Below are 22,500 nucleotides of genomic sequence, written 5' to 3' on the forward strand. Positions count from 1 at the left end.
GCTGCTCCACCCACGCAACGTGAAGCCTCAGATTTGGGACCTCCACCCACCATATTGGTTACTGAGGTGCGCCCAGGCCGTGAACGACCCAAAGCACGAGAGAACTGGCAGCTGAAAGCGCCTACAAGCACTACTGGAGAGCGGGACATTGTTCTGCCTTCCAACAACAATGTCACTGGCACGTGCCCACAGCCATGTGTCTGCAAGCTGATTGGCACAAGGCAGGGACTTGGTGTTAACTGTGAAGGTAAAAAGATAGAAAGTGTTTCCAGCCTAAAGCCCAAACCCATTGGCGCGCATGAGCTCAACCTGCGTGACAACAACATCCACACAGTCAGAAGGTTGCAGTTCAGGGGCTTCGCAAGCCTGAATTTGCTCGACCTGGGGGGCAACAACATCAAAGTGATTGAGAACGGCACGTTTCAGTACCTAAGTGAGTTGCGGTGGCTCTACATGGACAAGAACTACTTGGATACCCTCATGGCGGATATGTTTGTGGGCCTTCAGAACTTGGAATATCTCAGTTTGGAGTACAATGACATCCAGCTGATAGTGGCGGGTGCTTTCAGCCCCATGCCCAACTTGCGTGTGCTGTTCCTCAACAACAACTTGCTGAAGTCGCTGCCCGTGGACACCTTTCTGGGAGTTTCCCTGTCCAAGATCAGCCTGCATAACAACTACTTCACCTACCTTCCTGTGGTGGGTGTTCTGGACCAGCTGGCCTCCGTCATCCAGATCGATTTGCACGGGAACCCTTGGGATTGCTCGTGCAACATTGTGCCGTTCAAACGTTGGGCCGACCGGCTGGCCTCAGACGTCATCGTCAGCGATCTCAAGTGCGAGTCTCCGGAAGAGTTCTGGAAGAGGGATTTCCGGAGGATCAGGGATGACCTCATGTGCCCGCAACTTTTTGATCAGGCCCCAGCCGGCACCACACCGTCAAGGAATGGCTCTTTGGCATCCGGGGATGGGGGAACCCGCTCTGGATCCTACCTGGAACCCAGCCGAGTATCCATCTCTGTTCTGGTGCCGGGCCTTTTGTTGGTCTTCGTCACATCCGCCTTCACTGTGGTGGGAATGCTGGTGTTTGTCTTGCGCAACCGCCGCAGGTCTAAACGCCGGGAAGGCAACTCTTCCGCCTCCGAAATCAACTCTCTGCAGACTGTGTGCGATTCGTCTTACTGGCATGGCGGGGCTTACCATGCGGACGGACCCCACCGGCCTTACGACTGCGGTGCCCACTCGCTTTCTGACAAGTGAAGCCTTTGGGGGGGGAAATGCGCAGGGATAAAAATGCGCAAAATAAAAACCCGTTGCAAAAAAGCAACGTGCACTGCTGCTGTGTGTGAAGGGGGAAAAGGGACGAGCTCACTTTCTCACTTGCCTCTGTTGGGAAATAGCCTATTTTTTATTCACTTCACTTGACTATGGTGTTCATGAGCCAGTGCTATGGAACCAATATTGTAAAATAGGCAGTGTGCACTGCTGCTGCGTGACGATGGGAGAAGAGGGACGAGAAAAAGGGGCGTCCTTTCGCCGCTCGCCCCTCTGTTTGGGAAATATGGCCTATTTTTATTCACTTCAGTTGACTACAGTGTTTATGAGCCACTGCTATGGAACCAATATTGTAAAATATGTACAGGGCACCCTCCTCCTCCCCTCCCTCCTTGCCTCCTTCCTTTCTTCCCTCCCTCCATCCTTTCCTCTCTCTCTCTCTCTCTCTCTCTCTCTCTGCCGCATTCAGACTGAAAACTGAAGTACCAGGGGACCTGGAAAAATGGTGCACGAGTGCAATGTGCATGAATGTAATGTACATAAGGAACTGTAACATATCTGCATGATTCGCATGGTTTCAACTCACACTGGGAACCATACCATAGTTACAAAGATGCCAACTCGACCCTTCTTTCATGATATCAGTATAAATATATATATATAAATATATAAATATAAAAAAAATATAAACTCTATATGAATATATTAAAAGTGCCATTTCTCTATTTTTTGTGGAAAACGCGATTAGGATTTGTATTTGTCGTTTCATTTCTGTTTGGAAAAAAAAAAGAAAAAAAAAAAGCAGGGGAAAGAGACGGAATGCATGTAGGCTTCTTTCTGTTCTATCATTCAACTGTTGATATCGGAATTATTTATATGATTTAGTGCGGATCCTCCGGAGAATCCTGCACAGTCATCTCCTTTATGAATGTATTATTGTGTTACAATGCAGTGTGCCAATTGCTGACGTTCAGACCTTCGGGGACGCAGATATAAGCGTGACCAGTTAACGTCATGTCGGTGCTTATACTGCAAAATGTACAATGTAGCTGAAACGGTTGGTGATCTTGTACGTGTTGATAGACAAACTCTGCATGAACAACAATGCAAAGAGGGTCTCGGAAGGTTTCTGATGGCATATTTTTTCAAATTGATTTTCTATTTTGTTATTTCATTTTCAAATGCAAAATGTTGGGATGTCGATGTTTCGGTTGGTGAAAAATATCTTTTTTTTTTAAGGGAAACTCCTTCACGAAAAGCCTATTATTATGATTAATATTATATTGTTATTATTATTCACTTTTAATTATCGTGAGCTTTCGTAAAGCCATTTATTTCATCCAAATAGGAGAAAGGGAAATGGCATTTTTTCTTCTTTTTTTTGTACCTGACATGTCCTCTACTGTGAAGCAAGCAGTGTAAATATATCCACTACTCGGACGGCTCGGTGGCCACTGTACAGGCATAGGTTTACTTTTCTCGAGGCAGAGGCTGCCTCTAGATGTCGCTGTTGCATCTCAACCCAATAAAGCCGAGAGTTCAAGCTCCTTGGTGCATTTGAGCAGCTTCGGGTAGAAGTCGTCCTTCGATCTGATCTGGGGTTCAGGTTCTTTTGACCCTAGTTGTTATGAAAGAATGACAAAACTGAAACCCAAATAGGGCAACTGCTATGAAACCCACCAAACAGCACTCACAAGGTCCAAACTTGCAGGCCTGTGCGTTGCTACGTTGGGCTAAGGCGAGAATCTCATCTCAGACAGTACCAAGAACTTTAGTTGCAAAATATCATTTCACACTAATAGATGCTTCGACGAGCCACCGCTAAGGTTTCTTTATACGTTGTTTTCTTGTTTTATAAACAAAAAACAGGCCAAGAACATGAACTGACCCATGTAGGGGGTCACGCCTGTAAAAACGTCAGCAAGGCTTCAATGGTTCCACACCAGTAGACGTAAACAAAGCTGCCTTGTAAGTCATGTTTTCGTTATCGTGATCCGTTTCTAAGACGAACGACCTTTTGATCACAGTGATGCGTAACCGGTGTGTATTGGTACCGGTAGCATAGTGGTTCGTTACCAGCGAACAAACACGTGTGGGGTGAGACGGGGCCTCTATCTCAGTACTGTGAAGTGGGTGAGGGTGGTCAAACAGCCATCTAGCAGAACTCATTCTCTTCCCCCTACAGCCGCACTTCTGGACCTGGTACAGTTTCAGCACAGTTGTAGCTGTTCATCATTCCAGGGCATCTGTTCATCTCTCTCTCTCTCTCTTTCTATCTCTCTCTTCACACGTGGAAGGATAATTACCTTCCCTCCACTCTGGAGTACAGCAAGACATTCTGGCTCATCTATTATTTGTTGCATTTTATTTCCTCCCAAGAAACTGTCTACCAAACGAGTTGGATTTCTTTGCTTTTTTTTTTTTTTGCTACGTTCCACCTGCTTACTGTTTGGTTAAATAAAGTGTGGTTGAGGTTGAGTGATGTCTACGCTGGGGCTATTTTCATTACGACACTGTAAAGAGAACCAAAAGACGTCATCTTTGATTTTGTTGCGTTTGCCTTTTAAAAGAAGAAAAAGTCAAAATGAGCCAAGTTATGGTTATGAAAGAAAAACATCTGGCTTTTAAAGACACACAACGTGTGTTCGCCGCAGTGCTGTTCTGCATAAGGGCAAAGATGGAAAGAAAGAAAGCAGCGTTGCCCCCAAGCGCTGTTCCTAGGATATAGAGTCGTCCCGCTCTCAAATGCTAAAGATCACGTCGGGGCAAGGTAACCTGATGGAATCTGTCTGGATAGGTCAAAGCGCCAGAGATGCATTTGTAACCCCAATGACATCTGGCATGATATCTCCAGCTAAAAGAAGCCTACCGGAGATAGGAATGAGGCAAAACGTCAGGTGTACACCACTTATCCTTTACCACGGACCAGCCAAGACGTCCAGAGTCCTCTTTAGCTTTTTCACTGGAGCTCTGCTAATGTAGCTTACATAAAATCAAAGCATATGCTGATGGGAACCAGGAGTCACCAGGTCTACAACCCAAGTATAGACATTTTACTTACTATCCAAAACCACCAGTGAACCTCCACGAGTCTTCTGAGTGTTATATGGTATATAATATTTATATGATGGTAAAATAGCGGAAATAGGTTTTCGTTGGGAACAGTTTTGCCTTAAAATGCCCTGCATGTATCCCTCCACCATAAATGCTTTTAAAAGCTTTAATATATCGCAGCTGTCCAATGGATCAATGTATCTCCATTTTTGTTGATTTTTAGTTTACTACATCTTTCCATCATACCAGTCGTTCTTTACACTGTGTAAAAGTTTCATGAAGAATGGCCCAATATAAATGCTTTAAAACCACTTGGAACAAAATCTCTTTACATTGACTTACATTGAAGGGTAAGAGAGTTTTGGACTTTTCCTGTAAAGTTACTATTTTATAGATGCTTCTTTTTCATTGGACAGTGACGACATACAAATATCAGAGTAGCAGGGTGCTCACCACCACTACCAATTGTAGTTTTCAGAGGCACTAACTCTCTAGACGTCTGGTTCCTATCACCTCTGCTGTGAATATGTATATATATATATATATATATATATATATATATATATATATATATATATATATATATATATATATTTTATCTTTATTTTATTGTTATATCACTGCCGTCGGAAGAAAACCTCGTATCTCCATTGTGGTCATTTTTCAGTTTTTGACATAATGTGAAAATATATATTGCCCTTTACATTGTGTGTAAATTTCATGATGAATGGACCACAGGACATGGCCCAAAATGACTTGGAAAGACGTCTGGTTCCATTGACTTACATTAAAAGTAAAGTAGGTTTTTTCCTTCTCCTGTAAAATGATCATTTTGGAGATACGAGGTTTTCTTCTGACAACAATATATTTTTAATCTCAGTCCTTACCACCATCCTCTGCTGTGTGGGGGCTACTTTATATTTTAATATTGATCACTATGTTACTCATGCGTACATACATCTATATACAGTTGTATGCAAACGTTTTGCTGCCTTTGGTCAAATTCCATGTTGTTGTTGATTTTTTCTAAGTGAAAATAATTTAAAACATTTCTGCACATTTTAGTGCAAAATCACTGCTTATTTGCAGAATTTGATATATTTGGGGTATTAAACATAAAATGTGATCTGTGAAATTTTATACAGTGTATTTGTTTTTTTCCTAATTTGTTTAACTCGTAAATAAACAGCAGCTCTGCAGTGAAGTGTGCTGTAAAGGAGAGGATGCGTTTCCTTATTTTCACTTAGAAAATCTACTACAGCATTGAAATTTGACCAGAGGCAGCAAAACTTGCATGCAACTGTATATAGATGTATATATGCATGCATTAAGTACTGAACAGTATTAAAAGACAAAGTAGTCCCCCACAGCTGGGGATGGTGGTAAGGGCTGAAATTAAAAATGTAATAATATAAAAAGACGAAGAAATATTCATGTTTGGTGAAAGAAATCAGACGTCTGGCGAGTTTAATGCCTCTAAAAACTACAACATGAAATGGTGGGGAATCCATTTATGATGGAGGGTGTTTTGAGGCAGAATTGAGGCAACTTGAGGCAACGTTTTTGCACACAACTCAAGACTGCACAACTATCAACCAAACAATATGAGCAAAAACCTTGTATCTCAATTTTTCTCGATTTTCACTTTTTGACATAATTTGAAAATGCATGGTGGGCTTTATATTGTCTGTAAATTTCATGAAGGATGGACCAAAATAAATGGCCAAAAATGACTTGGAAAAAATTCTGGTTCCATTGACTTACATTGAACAAAATGTAAGTTTTTCCTTCTCATGTAAAGTTACCGTTTTGGAGGTACAAGGTTTTGTTCCGACAGCAGCGACATGTAAATATTTCTGCAATTCTGGAAAACGGTCTTCTTGACCAATTTTTGAAAAACCAATGGTCAAGTAATCTCTGATATACTTGACGATGTGGTTTTTTGACACTGTATGACACACTGTTGTCTATAAACATGGACCAAAGTACATTAGCATAGCTAAACACAGTATTGGCGGTGCACTTTTGTCCAATTAATAGTGGTGATATCATGCAGTTATCGTCATGCTAATTGGTGGACATAAGCTTCCATTACTTGTGAGCTACATTAGCCTCGTATCTCCAGTCTAAAACAAAAGAAATTTCGGCTACATTTGGATTATGAGAGGGCAACTTTTCCTCACATGCACCTTGTTTATGCTAAACGTGCCGCACTTGTAAGGACATCTGACACCGTGTACAGGCAGCATGTTGACTGTTGTTTGCTTTGGGCACAGATGTGCTGATTTTATGCAGAAGTGCAGAGTGAAAAGGGAAGCAGGTGCTTCACCTGAGCATGAATAGTGGAGAGTTAGCGCGATCATCACATGGAGCTCAGATTACCGGCAGGGATTGGGGTTCGTGTGAAGGATCTGGATTAAACAGATTAAATGCTATTTGACACTATTGGATCACTCGGCTGTTCAAGTTCGGAATCACTGCCATTAGTAATTGTTACAGGTATTCAACAATAGCTTAGAGTGTGTACTTACTCCAGTACTATAAATATGACACCAGAAGGTATTTTTAGAAGGTTTATTCAATTATTTATGTAACAGAGATCTTCAAACTTATGAATAATTCATAGGAATTATATATGCATAGCCATTTCTCGTTATCTGCCTCCAAATATGGTCACGTTTGAAAAACTAAGCACTCTGAATTTTGACTTGCCTTAACTGTTAAGAACTTTATTTGGGGTGTGAATTTTATTATAATCTCATTCTGGCTGTTCATTTAATCAGAACTTCAGAATTTAAGTAATGATGTTCTACATCCTTCTAAGGCATTTTACAGCTTATCATTAGATAATAATGTGTGAAGTAGGGTATGAAACGCATAGCAGCCAAATAAGTTTCTTTAGAGCCGTTATGTAGGAGAACAACTTTTGGTTCCTTGGATATTTCAATTGTTGATTCAAACAATTTAGTTTTGCTTTATTGAAAACAGTGATTCCAAACTTTTGAATTGTAGTGCTGGTCATTTGAATTATGATGATCTAATAAGCAAACTAAATGATAACTCTCGTGATAATTGCCCTCATCTAATGTTCTGAATTTGGTTCATGAAGGCCGTGGTGTTTACCTGATGAACTGAATTAGGTGTGTTTAACTGGCCCGCAAGGACTGAAGCTTGACACGTGTGCTCTGTGCTTATTCTATCTATTCTATTTGAGGCAAGAATGGTTTGAGGCAAGGCCTTGCCCGTGTCCAGTTCTGGTCCTTGATCTCTGGTCCTGGAGCATGCTTCAATTTATTCCCTGCTCAAATGTGAATCAACTCTGCAGTTAACGTCAAGGTTTAGTAGATGTGTTTGTGCAGGGACGGCTCTGAAGTAAAATGCTGGCTCTGCCTGCTGGTTGTTCTCCAAACTGGCTTTATTTTTTGGATCTAATGCTGCACTATTTGACAAGTTGATTATAACGATCTCCAGCAATTTCACAATTCTCTCTCTCCTACTTTTGGACGCATTCAATCTGATTTGACCACATCTTTGTTAAGGTTGTCTTGTTGTGAAGTAACAGCATGCATGTTGCTCTCTGAGCAGGGTAATCAAGGGCCAATGGTCAGCCAAATGAGGCAGATTATCAGATGATCTCTCTGGCCATGTCATGTTCCTCACATCAATAAACTGTAATCCCATCAAATCCAGAAAGGAGCTAGACCAAAGCTCTACTGCGGCACTGTTCTGATCACCCGGTGCCTCTCCCTGTTTTTCTAAATGGCTTTGTTTTAGATCTCCTGTACTGATCTGTCCCCAAACTGGTCTGAGGGACCTTTACACCTCCTGTCCCTCAGCTGAGAGCCAAGATTCTGGCCACAATGTGTTGGTATAAACACTCTAAATCAATCCTGCTCCTGGAGATCAACCTTCCTGCAGAATTGAGCTTCAAGTCAAATCTAAAGACCAAGATGTACTAAATATCTTGATCACTTGTGTTCAATCAGGGTTGGAAGTGAACTCTTCAGGAAGGTAGATCTCCAGGAACAGGGTTGGTGACCACTGCTCTAAATCTAAAGTTGCCTACATGTGGTCCTGCTTGCCAAGGCTGAATTACGTCTTCACATTTAAATGGTAGGAAACATTGGGGATTAGCCAGGCTTAGAAAACCTTAGACCTGATGTCTTTTGGTAGTTTCTTAACATTTTCCTCCATTGTAAAACATGTACATAATTTGGTCACAGATGGTTTAAGTCATTACTTTGTATGGAAAAAATAAAGAATTATCTAGAATTGACCACTGAAACCTTTCTTTTCTTGACCACGATAAACTGGTAAAGGTCAGCACCAAATTCAAGGAAAATCAGGGCTGAAAATTGTTCACAAAGTTTGACCACTTAATGTGCAACTTTTATTTATCATAATACCGACAGCATATGAAGGCAGCAAAACTCCTGGACTATGTGCCAGAATTTGGGTCTCGAGGACGACGGCACTTTTTTGCCTCCTTTTCATTTTTCTTTCCCAGGCGTTCTTGGCAGCAACCCAGAGCAGAACGACACTGTCTGAGCTTTTATAATTAGTACAACTGGTCAGAGTTCTTGTCTCAAGTAGGCCAAGGTTATTATGCTCTCAACATCAAAAAGACGAAGCCCTTCCTTGGCCACCAGAACTAAAAGTGTTGATATAATAGCCTTTTCCAACAGAATTACGTCCTCAATCGAATATAACGGAGGCTGCTTTCATGAGTACCTTCCCGTAAATGCCGATTTATACTGCAAAGGTCAAGACTGTGAGGTTTTTTTGAGAGTTAAAAGGAAAGGTGAGGGCAACAAAGCAAGCCACTATTTCCGGATGTGGCCGTTTTCCTTGAATGTGTGTCTCTTACCGAATCCAGGGGGACTTACTTTGAAGCATTTATTTGATTATTTCTATCCTCTTTTCTTTTCCCCCTCACCCATCTCTGTTTTTTTTATTTCATGCCATACTGTCTAAGTGCCTCACGTCACAGCAGGCATTGAAGCAACCCCTTTCAAAACGAATCCCTGATCTAAAAGACACTCTCCACAGTCCAGAAGGACCAATGGTGACTCAGACCGTGACAAACTGGGGAATTCATGAGGCTGTGCCGCTCTGAGGTGCGTTTGTTCTCTTTCCGGTCCGATTGAATGCCTTATTGATCATCTTGTGCTTTTTACCCCCTCCGCCTCTGTCCTCCCAGCCAGATTGGGGGGTGAGGGACTTGAGTCTGGTCTCTTAAGGTCAATAAGTCAATAGATAGTACTGGGAGGCTAGATCGATCCCCCTTTCACACTTTGATTACAAAGCTTCCTTATACACATGACCCAGATTGAGTGCATTGGATTTCAGGCCTCTTTCTGAGTCAGCTTAATTATTTATGGCAAGGATTTGCCTGGGTGCTTTTGCAAATTCAATACTTTCTTTGTCAATTTCCTGCAAATGGAATTCGGTTCTGTTACTAGCAGACAAAAAAGAAAATTAATATTTTGTATTTATCATTCCAGTGTAGGATGGTTTACACAAAAAGGGTTTTCAGTGGTATAACTAGGATCTAATGGACCACCCACCCCCCACCACATATGAAAAAATATGCTTTCACTTAATTAAAAAAAATGTCATTTGCTTGGTTACTTGCTTATATCTCAAACAAGCTGATGCTTTCAGGGATGGATTACTGACTAATCCATTGGGTCCAGTGCTCAGGGGCCTCTGATCTTCTGAGTCGCTCAGAATAGGAACATTTGACTGCAGATATATAACTTAAATATATGACTATCCATAGAATACAGGCAAATGACTAAATTACTAGATTACATGAACATTGTCTTCTATTCTCTGGTCTCGCAAAGTTTATATCATTATTGGCTGTTGGGATTTTGTTGTTGATGTTCAAACAGGATGTGTTGATGATGTGCGACAGTGTTGTCAGCACAATTTTGATGCAAGTATGATTTCTTCCCGTTTTAGATTAGTGAGGTACCTCAAGCACCTGGTTTGTAACTCACTCAATCATATTTGGCAGGCGACATGTTCTCCAAAAGGGGTTCGAGTAGATTTCATTGCTTCCTGAGAGTGGTGCTTTGCAGTAATGATGTCCGACTTGGTTTGCCTTAAAAGAAAAAGAGAAAAAAAATCACGTATATATTTTCGCTGTCACAAAAAAACCTTGCATCTCCATTTTTGTCATTTGTTACATTTTTGCATAATTTGAAAGTTCCAGTTAACCTCCAGTGTTTGACTTAATTTCCATCCTGAATGGACAAATAGAAAACGTCTAAAATTACTAGCAAAATCTTTTTCGATCAACTTCCATTAAAAGTTATGAATGTCTTTCCTTCTCACATAAAGTTACTATTTTGGAGGTACAAGGTTTTATTCTGATAGCAATTCATTTCTGATGAAGTACCTAAAAAAATTCAACTGACCTTTCATATCTTTTCTTATTTATTAAATGAAGTGAGGTCTCCAAAGACAAGGTCCCTACAGGTCTCTCAAGACCATGATGCATCCCTGGATGCTATCAAAACATGTCGCTTCACCTACTGACATCTAATGTTAGCGAAACCTTTACATTAGACTACCTAATTAAAATGGTACTGTCATAAATACAGTTATGCAAATATACAAATATTGTTAATTTGCTGAGTGTAATATTTGGGGGGGGGGGTGCAGAAAGATCCATTTCAAAATAGTTACCATGAAGAAAAAGAGGGGGATAAATAGATGTTGGAGTTGTTGAAGCTAACTGGTGATGCATGGTTGTGAGAAATGTATAAGGGGTGAAAAGAAAGATTTAAGGGGGGTGGTCACTGTGGCAAACCCCCCCCCCCCCCCCACCCCCCACTATATGCGGCGATGCAATTTCTGAACAGGGAGTCAAGTGGATCTAAATGGAGCTCCTGTAAAACTCAGCAGGAGCTCGCCTAAGATAACTGTCTTGAAAAATGAGAATTTTCACATCGAGTTAATGTTGTTGCCATGCTGGTGACCTGTAATGTATGGCTCGCATTACAGGGCGTCATAATTCATGCATATATGTCATCTGTTGCTTTTCCAGCCCCCTCCGGCTTTCCTGTTGAGTCACCGGTGGTTGTCTCAAGGACTTGCTCGCCTCTGGCATCATTGAGATGCACCGTTTTGTTCCTCCTTGCCTGTCACAGTCATTAATTCGAAGGTTTTTTTTTTTTTTTCCCGAGATCCGGAGCCAATTCCAGCATGCAGGAGCTCAGTCTTTAGCTCAAAGCGAGCAGCGCTGTCTTGCTGAGACCTCAGGTGATTTTTTTCTCTCTTTAGAGGTGAAGAGTGAAGGACAAGGATAATGGATTTGTGTGAGCTGTCTGGCTCGAGTGCCGGTGTGAATGGGAACGCTATATCCCAACTAGGTGGGGAATCATCAGCAGGAGGTCTGCTTAAAAAGGCTGTACTGGCTTATAGTGGCCGTCGAATGTCTGGGCACATCTACTGTTTTCCTTTATTGTAGAATAACAATGAAAACTCTATTATAAAATATATGGAATTAGTCCAATCATAAATATTGACCTTCTGACCAATAGAGCTATTTGAACTCCACCCACCAGGTTTAATATTCAACTCACCTGGACACACAATCCACTAATTAGCTTTCAATCTAAAATGACTGGACTTCAGCATTTTCCGCCGATGTCTAAATATATTATTTTCGTTGTATTTAACATTTTTAGCAGCACTTTCTTTACAGACCTTTACGTTCTAGGGATTAACCAGGTAATAGGTACTAGATAATTTTTTGGGGGAAACAAAATGGTAAGTTCTAAATTACTCTGAACTAAATTAATTAATAATCTAGATACGAATTACGTTAGCTCCAAAGTACTGTGTAAATCTATTATAGGTGAAATTATAGTAAGGACACAGAAAATGTTACTGAATTAAACAGATTCCAGATATTAAACTAATATTAAGCTGAAAAAAACCGTTATATATCACTTAACTGTAGAATTATTTGGAGTGACAAAGTGGTAAACACTAACAAACTTTCATATTCCACCGTAAACGTGATGCAGTTCAATATAAAACATCAATATATACAAATATATACAAAATTCACTTCTTTCCAAAGTCTAAACATGTCAGGCGATGTGACCGTCCAATCACACGGGCAGATTTACATAAAATTCTACATAAAATAGTTCACCGTAATATTACGTTTAAAATCATAACCTTTTTACATCAGAGCAACTTCCAAAGACTAACTGCACAACTTTTGGCTGTTAATTCGCATTTTCTCAAAAATTAAGTCTGAGATGCAACTGACAACTAAGGACTTTTATTCTGACATGCTCGTAAGAAAGAGTGCGCACCATAAAGAGATCCCTAATTTACCTTCAACCTTGGCAGCACCAGGGCCAGAAGCCCATTTATGAGAAGTAAAGATGACGATTAGATCAACTCAGGATAATGGTGCATACAGGGGTCCAAGCACTGCGACTAGTTCACACAGGTTTACAGTACTGCTTTATTTTAATTTAAATACAATAGTTTTTATTAAGTTGTGGTTGTAGTCCAAGTCTTAGTCTAAGGACCCCAACCCAACTTGTTATTTCAAATAATTATCCAATTATGAGATGTTTAAAAATGTATTTTATCTACTTAGTTTCATAAATCAAGCAAGCAAGCAAACAAAGTTTGTTTATATGGCACTTTTTACAGCAGGTGTTGTCACAAAGGAGCTTTACAGAACAGTCAGTATTACAGAACGGAAAGGAAAAGAGAAAATCCGGGTCCGAGCCCCCACGAGCGCCGAGCAGGAGGCAGAAACGTTGAGAGGAACCAAGACTCAGAAGGGGAACCCATCCTCCTCTGCTCGACACCCAAATCTACATGGGAAGTTTGGAATCTATTCGACATGAACTGACTTGATTGGACTGAGTAATAATAGCTGAGCTGTCTTGGAAATTACCATCATATTTCCCAAGCGCACTAAATGCACTCGCCGTCTGAATTTCATTATTTCTGTGTGCATTCAAAGCAGATATTAGGAATGAAAACATTACATCAAAAGGATGAAAGACGCACAATCAATTATGTGGGTCCAAACATCTGGCTGGTTGCTGTAATGCATAGTATTATATTATGCAATATACTGCACTTGCATATTGTTCATATGCTTCATAAGGTATTCTGTACAGTCTGTATATTTGTGGTGTTTTGCCATTGTGCTTAAACATATTGGACTTCAAATGAAAACACGACTACAGTGGGGACGTGCCACCTGTTTCATTATAGGGTATGTACATCTGTTTGTGGTGAAGATTCACACTGTTTAGGCCCCAATTCTTTGGACATGTGACAGTTTGGAGTCATTTTCCAATCAAACCTGCCACTGGCTAGCAAAAATCCAAGCCTGTCCAAATACTTTTGGACTAAGTACTTATTTTATGCTGTGTCCCAATTTTTGTAGACTTTGCCTACTTTCTCCCAATTATGAGCGATGACTTCTTATTAATAGAGGTGCTTGAAGATACCTTATGTAACACCATTCAGGATCCTGAGCACTTATTTATAAAAACGTTTATAACGCTACACTGAATAAAAAGGCGTTGGGTCATGGTCTAATGTCAAAGGTTGGTTCTTGCGCATCGCACCCACATCCAGACTTTTGAAAGGTGCTGTTGAGACACGGTTCTCCAACGCCAGCTACCTACGCCACATTTTGAATGGAGGCTTTGTATAGCGTGTAGGTGGACTGAACACAGACTGGATTTCCACAGTGAACTACCATTCAGTGATGCTTCTACGGCTTAGCATAGCAACATAAGCGCCACTAAACGCTCAGACTCCTCCATGCTATATGTTTAAATGAGGTGATATACACTATATTGCCAAAAGTATTGGGTCGGGATTAAGTATTCCCATTCTTAATCCATGGGGTTTAATATGATGTCGGCTCACCCTTTGCAGCTACAAGAGCTTCAGATCTTCTGGGAAGGCTTTCCACAAGGGTTAGGAGTGTTTATGGAATTTTTGGCCGTTCTTCCAGAAGCACATTTGTGAGGTCAGACAGTGATGCTGGACGAGAAGGCCTGGCTCACAGTCTCCACTCTAATTCATCCCAAAGGTGTTCTATCGGGTTGAGGTCAGGACTCAGTTTCTCCCATGACCAATTTCTCCACACTTCTAATCAACGTATATAATATACTGTTTATAAGTGATACTTTTTTGATCCCACAACCGGAGACATTCCACCTCTGCATTTAACCCCCTTATCAGCCACTGGCCAGCATTTTCCAACTTTCATTGCAGATATAGAAATATTTTGGCATCAGAGGTGGGTGGAAACAGTATTGTTACTTTAAAATAAGAATTACAAATAATTAAAAATACTAATTAAAATAATTACTTAAGTAAAAGGAAGAAAGTGTCCAGTATAAACATAATGTAAGGTTTATTTTCAGAATTTGCTGCTCCCTAAACTTCAAGTTATTATTGTTTTTAAGGGAGCTCAAGTCTTTTTCAGGGAAGTTAAGCTCTTACTGGTCATTTGAACACCAACTATGCACAAAATAGCTTGACTGAATTCTAAGAAATTAGTTTTTTGTTTAGCTTATTGTTTACAGTTGCTCTGCAAGCTAGTCTCACTTTACAGTGTGAAATGTCCACTTCATGAGACGCCAACATTTATACACGTATGGCTTTCCAAGGCTTAAAAATCTGGGTTTATATTTGGTGTTCGTGCTTCGCATTAATTTCCAGTGCCTAAAACATGTGGATCTCATGTTTTACTCTGATTTTAGTTGGACTATGACAACCAGACTGCTTTGTTTGCATGACCATAGCTTAGCTAGACTATTTGTCTTAGTGGGGAACCATGACTGTTAGAGCTAGGTCTTCATTTCAGGTCATAAATAAGGAATTAAGGGAAATAAGGAATTCTGCTACTGCTCCATGGCACTCTAGTAGCACGGTAGTACTGAGCTAATGGTGAGACGTCTGAAGCTTGTAAAGACATTTCATGTTTTATGTGAAGTTTGTAGCAAAGGTTAACAGTAATTTGAGGCTTGCATGTATCAGCATTACAGTGACTCTTTCACTAAAGAGTCCCGTTTTACATTCCTAACAACCACCTGAAACCTGGTTAGAGTACGACTCATGTTCACTGTCAGTGACGTATCTAGAACCTCCACAAGGTTGGTTGATTGATTCTTCTAACAGCTCCTAATAATGCTGGCCTTTAGTCCAGTTCCTAAAGACCTAAGCAATGGGACATCTTCCTTATATACCTAGACGTCACAGCGAAAACTCTCCTGACTGGATCATTTTTCCGTTGGCTAATAGTAAAATAAGTGTAAGGATGGTACATGCAACTTGTTGCTGCCCAACTTTGCCTTTAATGCACCTCGGAAATGATTGGATGCCTCTTGTGAAATTCCTGTTGTCCACTGTATAGCAAACCAAGAGGTAAGCCAATAGCCCCTAGACACCTATGGAATGACTATTTAGATAGTCTTTCCTTGGATATTGGTTGTAAAGTTAGACGTTAGCCAGTTTCTGCTGCAGGGGTCTATGCCGCCATGGGCCTCCCCGCCATCTCCCACTGAGCATGTGGACCTCCACATGGTTGCCTTTTCAGCCTGGGTTACTTGGGCTGCCTGGCCACCAGGCCATCACCAAGGAACACTACCCCCAGGCCTGATATCCAGGGGTAGGTCCTGGTAACCCGCTGCCTTCAGGATACACATTTTTCTGCGTCGCTTAGTCATGGAGGATTTTTAGTTAGTGCTCATTTACACTCACTGGCCACTTTATTAGGTACTTGTTGCTTGTTAACACAAATAGCTAATCAGCCAATCACACGGCCGCAGCTCACTGCATTGAGGCCTGTAGAGGTGGTCAAGACGACTTGCTGAAGTGCAGACCGAGCATCAGAACGGGGAAGAAAGGGGATTTAAGGGGCTTTGAACGTGGCGTGGTTGTTGGTGCCAGACGGGCTGGTCTGAGTATTTCAGAAACTGCTGATCTACTGGGATTTTCACACACAACCATCTCTAGGGTTTACAGAGAACGGTCCGAAAAGAGGAAACATCCAGTGAGCGGTCAGTTGTGTGGACGAAAATGCCTTGTTGATGTGAGAGGTCAGAGGAGAATGGGCAGACTGGTTCCAGATGATAGAAAGACAACAGGAACTCAAATAACCAACCAGAATCTCTGAGGAATGTTTCCAACACCTTGTTGAAAGTCTGCCACGAAGAATTAAGGCAGTTCTGAAGGCAAAAGGGGGTCCAGCCTTTCACTAGCTTTACTAGGTACCTGATAAAGTGGCCGGTGAGTGTGTCTATGTTGATCAGTACAACCTAACATCGATTATAAAAGCTGGCGTGAATCAGCCATAAAATCTGACGGACTACTCAACTTTTAACTTGAGATCTAATCCTTTTTAATTGCGATATGCCTCAACGATGATTCCAAGGATTCCGAAACTGCTGTTGAAGCAGCACACTGAGGAAAAATGAAAGGGCGAAAACCTCCACTGCAAGTAAACAAGACTCTGTTTACTTCACAAGTGCCGCTGGTCAAGTGCTCTTAGCTTCTACTGCTGCTCTGAGCTGAAGTCCGGTCTGCTCCTGTGATCTGAACTCAAGACGGCTATAATTGAAGCTGGCAGACATCTTAGCATGAATGCTAACGCTGGAAAAAGAAAGGCTTGCTCTTTGCCGCGTCCCTCTGAGCTGGCGATTCAGTTTCGGCGACTCCTGCTGCCTCTGAAATAAGGACACAGCTGGCGTCGGACACATTTCTGAGATTGACACTCGCAGTCTATTTTCGGTGATGTCTTCTATCTGCACAAACAAAACACGGCTCTTCTCTTCTCTTATCCTCTCGGTGTCATCCCGTCCGCTGGGGACGGGGACGCTGTTATATTACTGCCCTCCTATTGTCTGCAGCTCCGCTACCAGCAACTTCAATTTCTTTCTCCATTTTCCCGCAGCTTTTCTGCCAGGTTGTCTTTGTCCGCGCCCGGCGCTGAACCGTGACCGGCTCACCTGAAATCCTCTCGCTTCTTTTTTTGACATCCACTTCTCAAAATTTCCACCACTCCCTGAATCGTGACAATTCCACCACTCCCTCGAGTGAGAGTCTGGCGTTAAACCCAATTTACAGTTTTGCCCTCTGACTATAGTTGAGCCCGAAGCGTTTGGCGTCAGAGCTTTTCGTCTACAGTATGTAGCTAACAAGTACTAGACACTTATACCCCACCATTTAACAGCTGACTGCCAGCATCATCACCTTCTCACATCAGACCCTACGGAGTTGTTAATTAACCTCTAATAGATTTGATTATGTGGTTTTTGACGATGTTCAGAAGGACATTGGCCCAATCCCGTTTCACCCCTCGCCCCTACCACTTAGCCTTACTCCTCTCTTTCATGTGTCCACACCTGGGGGGGCCTTATGTTGAGGTGGAGGGGTAGGGCGAAGTGTTAGGGCTACTTCCAAACGGAGGTGTTTCAGACTCCACAAGCGACCAAACCTGCAAAGGTGAGAATTTTCTTAGTTAGAAAATTATGTTACCTGTCGTATTATATCAGTTTAATGCCATTTCGGTGCATTCTGGTCCTTTTCTTCATAACAAGCATAAAAATCCCACCTAAATGTGTTGATGTCTTGGCAGCTCGGTAGCTAAATTTCCCGTTCCACCTTAAACCGTGCAGCAGATACATTCTGGAGCCCCAGCCATCAGAACTGCTGCTCTGATTAAGGTGGAACATGAAGATTCGAACAAGAAGTTGGCGAATAGCTGACCTTCTGAGGATTTAGGGGTGGGCGATAATCAGTACATGCCCCCCTCTTTGAAGGCGTATGATCCCTAAATGTAACTAAAGCCCAGCAGTGAGGAGCTGAACTTTCCCCTCCTCTGCTGTCCCTGCAGACGGGCAGGGTCGCCTACAGAGCGGCACTAGTAGCTGTTAATGAAGTGATGCTCTTTTATTAGAGGGTCTCATTTCAGAGGAAGATCTCAACCACTGCACTGTAGCTCAGTAAGAAGGGGCAATGCTCAAAAACAACAGGTAGGGGTAGAAACAAGGAATAGGATTGGGCCATGGGAATAAAAGCTACAGAGAAAATGTGTCTCCTAACAACCACCTGGAAGAGCTGGTCGACCCCAAAACTGCCCCATCACATAAACAGCACTGAAAGCTTTCATATTTGAGAGAGAGGAGAAGATCAAGCTGCTTCAGATTTGAAAACATCCACAGGTGTTTCTGTCCATCCTTCCACTGTCTCATTAGTCTCATAAACCCACGGCTCCGTTTTGGTCCACTGGCTACGTGTAGACAAGTGTGGAAACCGTGTAACACTGGGAACGGCACTGAATTCTCCAAAGAACCTTCTGAGGGGCTGATATCACGCGGGAGAAGTAATGGAATAATACTTGTGAAGTGACAAAAGGACAAGGCAAGCAGTGGAGGTGAAGGAGATAATGTTCAGATGTCCAGTCACCCTGGAGATGATGGACCTCCCCTGTGGTGACCTGACTGAGATGGATTTTTCCCGGCTTTTGCTGAACGTCTTTTGCAGCGCAGCAGGAGGTAATCTGAGATCCATCATCGGCCGCTTTCATCCCAGCCTGATGGATGAGTGTGACAAGCTTTTGACCCGCAGCGCTACGGAGGCTCTGAGCCTCTGTGCTCGACGGCGGCCTGTGGTTACCGCTCATACCTGCCGTCTGAGGAATCTGAAAAGCCTGGTTTGCTTTTGAATTTTCCTGCTGTTGAAGATGTAGTGCAGTATCTGGCAACACGTCTCTGGGTACCTCTGATACAAGGGATGTGTTCAATAACTCATTAAATATACACAAGCAGAGCAACGCTCATCACCATGGCAACACCACCTTGGCTGGTAGTGTATGCAGTCAGAGCAGCTTTGCCTAAAATAATTCACATGCTTGGCCACTTTATTAGAAACACCTGCCTTGTTTTTTTTTTTCCACTGACTGGCCACTTTATTAGAAACTGCTACCTTGGGCTTTCGATAACTGGCCACTTTATTGGAAACAGCTACCTTGGGCTTTCGATAACTGGCCACTTTATTAGAAACAGCTACCTTGGGCTTTCGATAACTGGCCACTTTATTAGAAACACCTACCTTGATCTCCTGTTAACTGACCGCTTTATTAGAAACACCCACCTTTTGCTTTTGCTGACTGGCCACTTCATTAGAAAAACCTACATGGCCCTTTATTAGAAACACCTTCTGCTTCCACTCATGGCCACTTTATTGGAAACAGCTATGTTTTGCTTTCATTAACTGGCCATTTTAATAGAAACACACACCTTGTTCTCCTCCTAATTGGCCACTTTATTAGAAACTACCTTGTAGGTCCATTTTTTATGTAGAGTGGGCTACTTTACGCAGTTATTCTGCATATATATATATATATATTCAAGTTGCTGGGAGTCGTGTGTGTACAGTTGATGGGAAGAAGGCTATAAAAAGCCTTTTCGAGATGCGAAGCTCGTTAAACTGTGCTGGTTGGACTGAAATGGCACGGCCGTTCGAGATCGTATGGCATGTCGTTAATCCATTCATGACTGTTTGCCGTCTCTCTGCCATAATTAAAGTTATTACCTCAATTGAAGTTAGTGCCACGGTTTACACTCCTTGGCAAGAGCGACAGCAGCGTGGTAGTAACAAGTCGGGATTATTACGCTTTCCTTATGTTGGTGATTCACACACATACGCAAGCTGTGGAACTCGCTCCCCACCGTCCACGAGCATCGGCACAAGGTTAGAGTTCCTGTGAAGGGGCTTTCCAAGCTGCTTCCAAGGGTTTCAATGGGCTTACGCTGCACTTCTTTCTTCTGCTGTAGGTACATAGACAGTTTCAGTAAGAGCTGTGAAGAGTCCAGCAGGTCTGAGCCGCTAGTCAGATTCCGGGGAGGAGCGGTGGGATGTCTGACGTAGATCTACAGGAAGTGAAGTACGTTGAGCCTCCACTGGGCTCTCAGAGAGGGATCCTCAGTCAGGATCTCCTGGAAGCCCAATCAGCCCATGCAGTGAGTCAGGATTATGTGTTTAAGTGGAAAATCCTATTCATCACGGTGAGGAGTGTTCAGAGCTGGAATAGAGCATAAAACTCAACTGACTAGAGATCTGTGATGACTGTTCTCCTCTCCTCTCCTCCGCTGTTCTCCTCTCCTCCACTGTTCTCCTCTCCTCACCTCCACTGTTCTCCTCCACTGTTCTCCTCTCCTCCACTGTTCTCCTCTCCTCCACTGTTCTCCTCTCCTCTCCTCCACTGTTCTCCTCTCCTCCACTGTTCTCCTCTCCTCACCTCCACTGTTCTCCTCCACTGTTCTCCTCTCCTCACCTCCACTGTTCTCCTCCACTGTTCTCCTCTCCTCCACTGTTCTCCTCTCCTCACCTCCACTGTTCTCCTCCACTGTTCTCCTCCACTGTTCTCCTCTCCTCCACTGTTCTCCTCTCCTCACCTCCACTGTTCTCCTCCACTGTTCTCCTCTCCTCTCCTCCACTGTTCTCCTCTCCTCTCCTCCACTGTTCTCCTCTCCTCACCTCCACTGTTCTCCTCCACAGTTCTCCTCCACTGTTCTCCTCTCCTCCACTGTTCTCCTCTCCTCACCTCCACTGTTCTCCTCCACTGTTCTCCTCTCCTCTCCTCCACTGTTCTCCTCTCCTCACCTCCACTGTTCTCCTCTCCTCTCCTCCACTGTTCTCCTCTCCTCCACTGTTCTCCTCTCCTCACCTCCACTGTTCTCCTCCACTGTTCTCCTCTCCTCTCCTCCACTGTTCTCCTCTCCTCACCTCCACTGTTCTCCTCTCCTCTCCTCCACTGTTCTCCTCTCCTCACCTCCACTGTTCTCCTCTCCTCTCCTCCACTGTTCTCCTCTCCTCACCTCCACTGTTCTCTCCTCTCCTCCACTGTTCTCCTCTCCTCCACTGTTCTCCTCTCCTCACCTCCACTGTTCTCCTCTCCTCCACTGTTCTCCTCTCCTCACCTCCACTGTTCTCCTCTCCTCTCCTCCACTGTTCTCCTCTCCTCCACTGTTCTCCTCTCCTCACCTCCACTGTTCTCCTCTCCTCCACTGTTCTCCTCTCCTCACCTCCACTGTTCTCCTCCACTGTTCTCCTCTCCTCCACTGTTCTCCTCTCCTCACCTCCACTGTTCTCCTCCACTGTTCTCCTCTCCTCCACTGTTCTCCTCTCCTCACCTCCACTGTTCTCTCCTCTCCTCCACTATTCTCCTCTCCTCCACTGTTCTCCTCTCCTCACCTCCACTGTTCTCCTCTCCTCCACTGTTCTCCTCTCCTCACCTCCACTGTTCTCCTCTCCTCCACTGTTCTCCTCTCCTCACCTCCACTGTTCTCTCCTCTCCTCCACTGTTCTCCTCTCCTCCACTGTTCTCCTCTCCTCACCTCCACTGTTCTCTCCTCTCCTCCACTGTTCTCCTCTCCTCTCTTCCACTGTTCTCCTCTCCTCCACTGTTCTCTTCTCCTCACCTCCACTGTTCTCCACTCCTCCACTGTTCTACTCTCCTCCACTGTTCTCCTCTCCTCACCTCCACTGTTCTCCTCTCCTCTCCTCCACTGTTCTACTCTCCTCCACTGTTCTCCTCTCCTCCACTGTTCTCCTCTCCTCTCCTCCACTGTTCTCCTCTCCTCTCTTCCACTGTTCTCCTCTCCTCCACTGTTCTCCTCTCCTCTCCTCCACTGTTCTCCTCTCCTCCACTGTTCTCCTCTCCTCTCCTCCACTGTTCTACTCTCCTCCACTGTTCTCCTCTCCTCTCTTCCACTGTTCTCCTCTCCTCCACTGTTCTCCTCTCCTCACCTACACTGTTCTCCTCTACTCTCCTCCAGTTTTCCTCTCCTCCACTGTTCTCCTCTCCTCCACTGTTCTCCTCTCCTCACCTACACTGTTCTCCTCTCATCAGCTCCAGTTTTCCTCTCCTCTCCTCCACTGTTCTCCTCTCATTAACTCACTGTTCTCCTCTCATCAGCTCCACTGTTCTCCTCTCCTCCACTGTTTTCCTCTCCTCTCCTCCACTGTTCTCCTCTCCTCTCCTCCACTGTTCTCCTCTCCTCCACTGTTTTCCTCTCCTCTCCTCCACTGTTCTCCTTTTTTCTCTAATCCTACCATTTTTACTCCTCTACATTCCTATATTGTTCTCCTCTACTC

General features: G+C 43.2%; 1 protein-coding gene across 1 annotated transcript in view; it reads left to right on the forward strand.

Moving 5' to 3' along the window:
- The window catches only part of LOC108442170 (SLIT and NTRK-like protein 1), a 5,752-nt gene extending 1,995 nt beyond the window's left edge, over nt 1-3,757 (forward strand). The window contains exon 2 of the mRNA XM_017722079.2: nt 1-3,757. This exon is cut by the window's left edge and continues 1,340 nt beyond it. Coding sequence (XP_017577568.1) covers nt 1-1,260 — 1,260 coding nt within the window. The 3' untranslated portion in view covers nt 1,261-3,757.
- Nucleotides 3,758-22,500: the final 18,743 nt, after the last annotated feature.

This window comes from Pygocentrus nattereri, chromosome 12 (assembly GCF_015220715.1).
Source record: "Pygocentrus nattereri isolate fPygNat1 chromosome 12, fPygNat1.pri, whole genome shotgun sequence".
Taxonomy (NCBI): domain Eukaryota; kingdom Metazoa; phylum Chordata; class Actinopteri; order Characiformes; family Serrasalmidae; genus Pygocentrus; species Pygocentrus nattereri.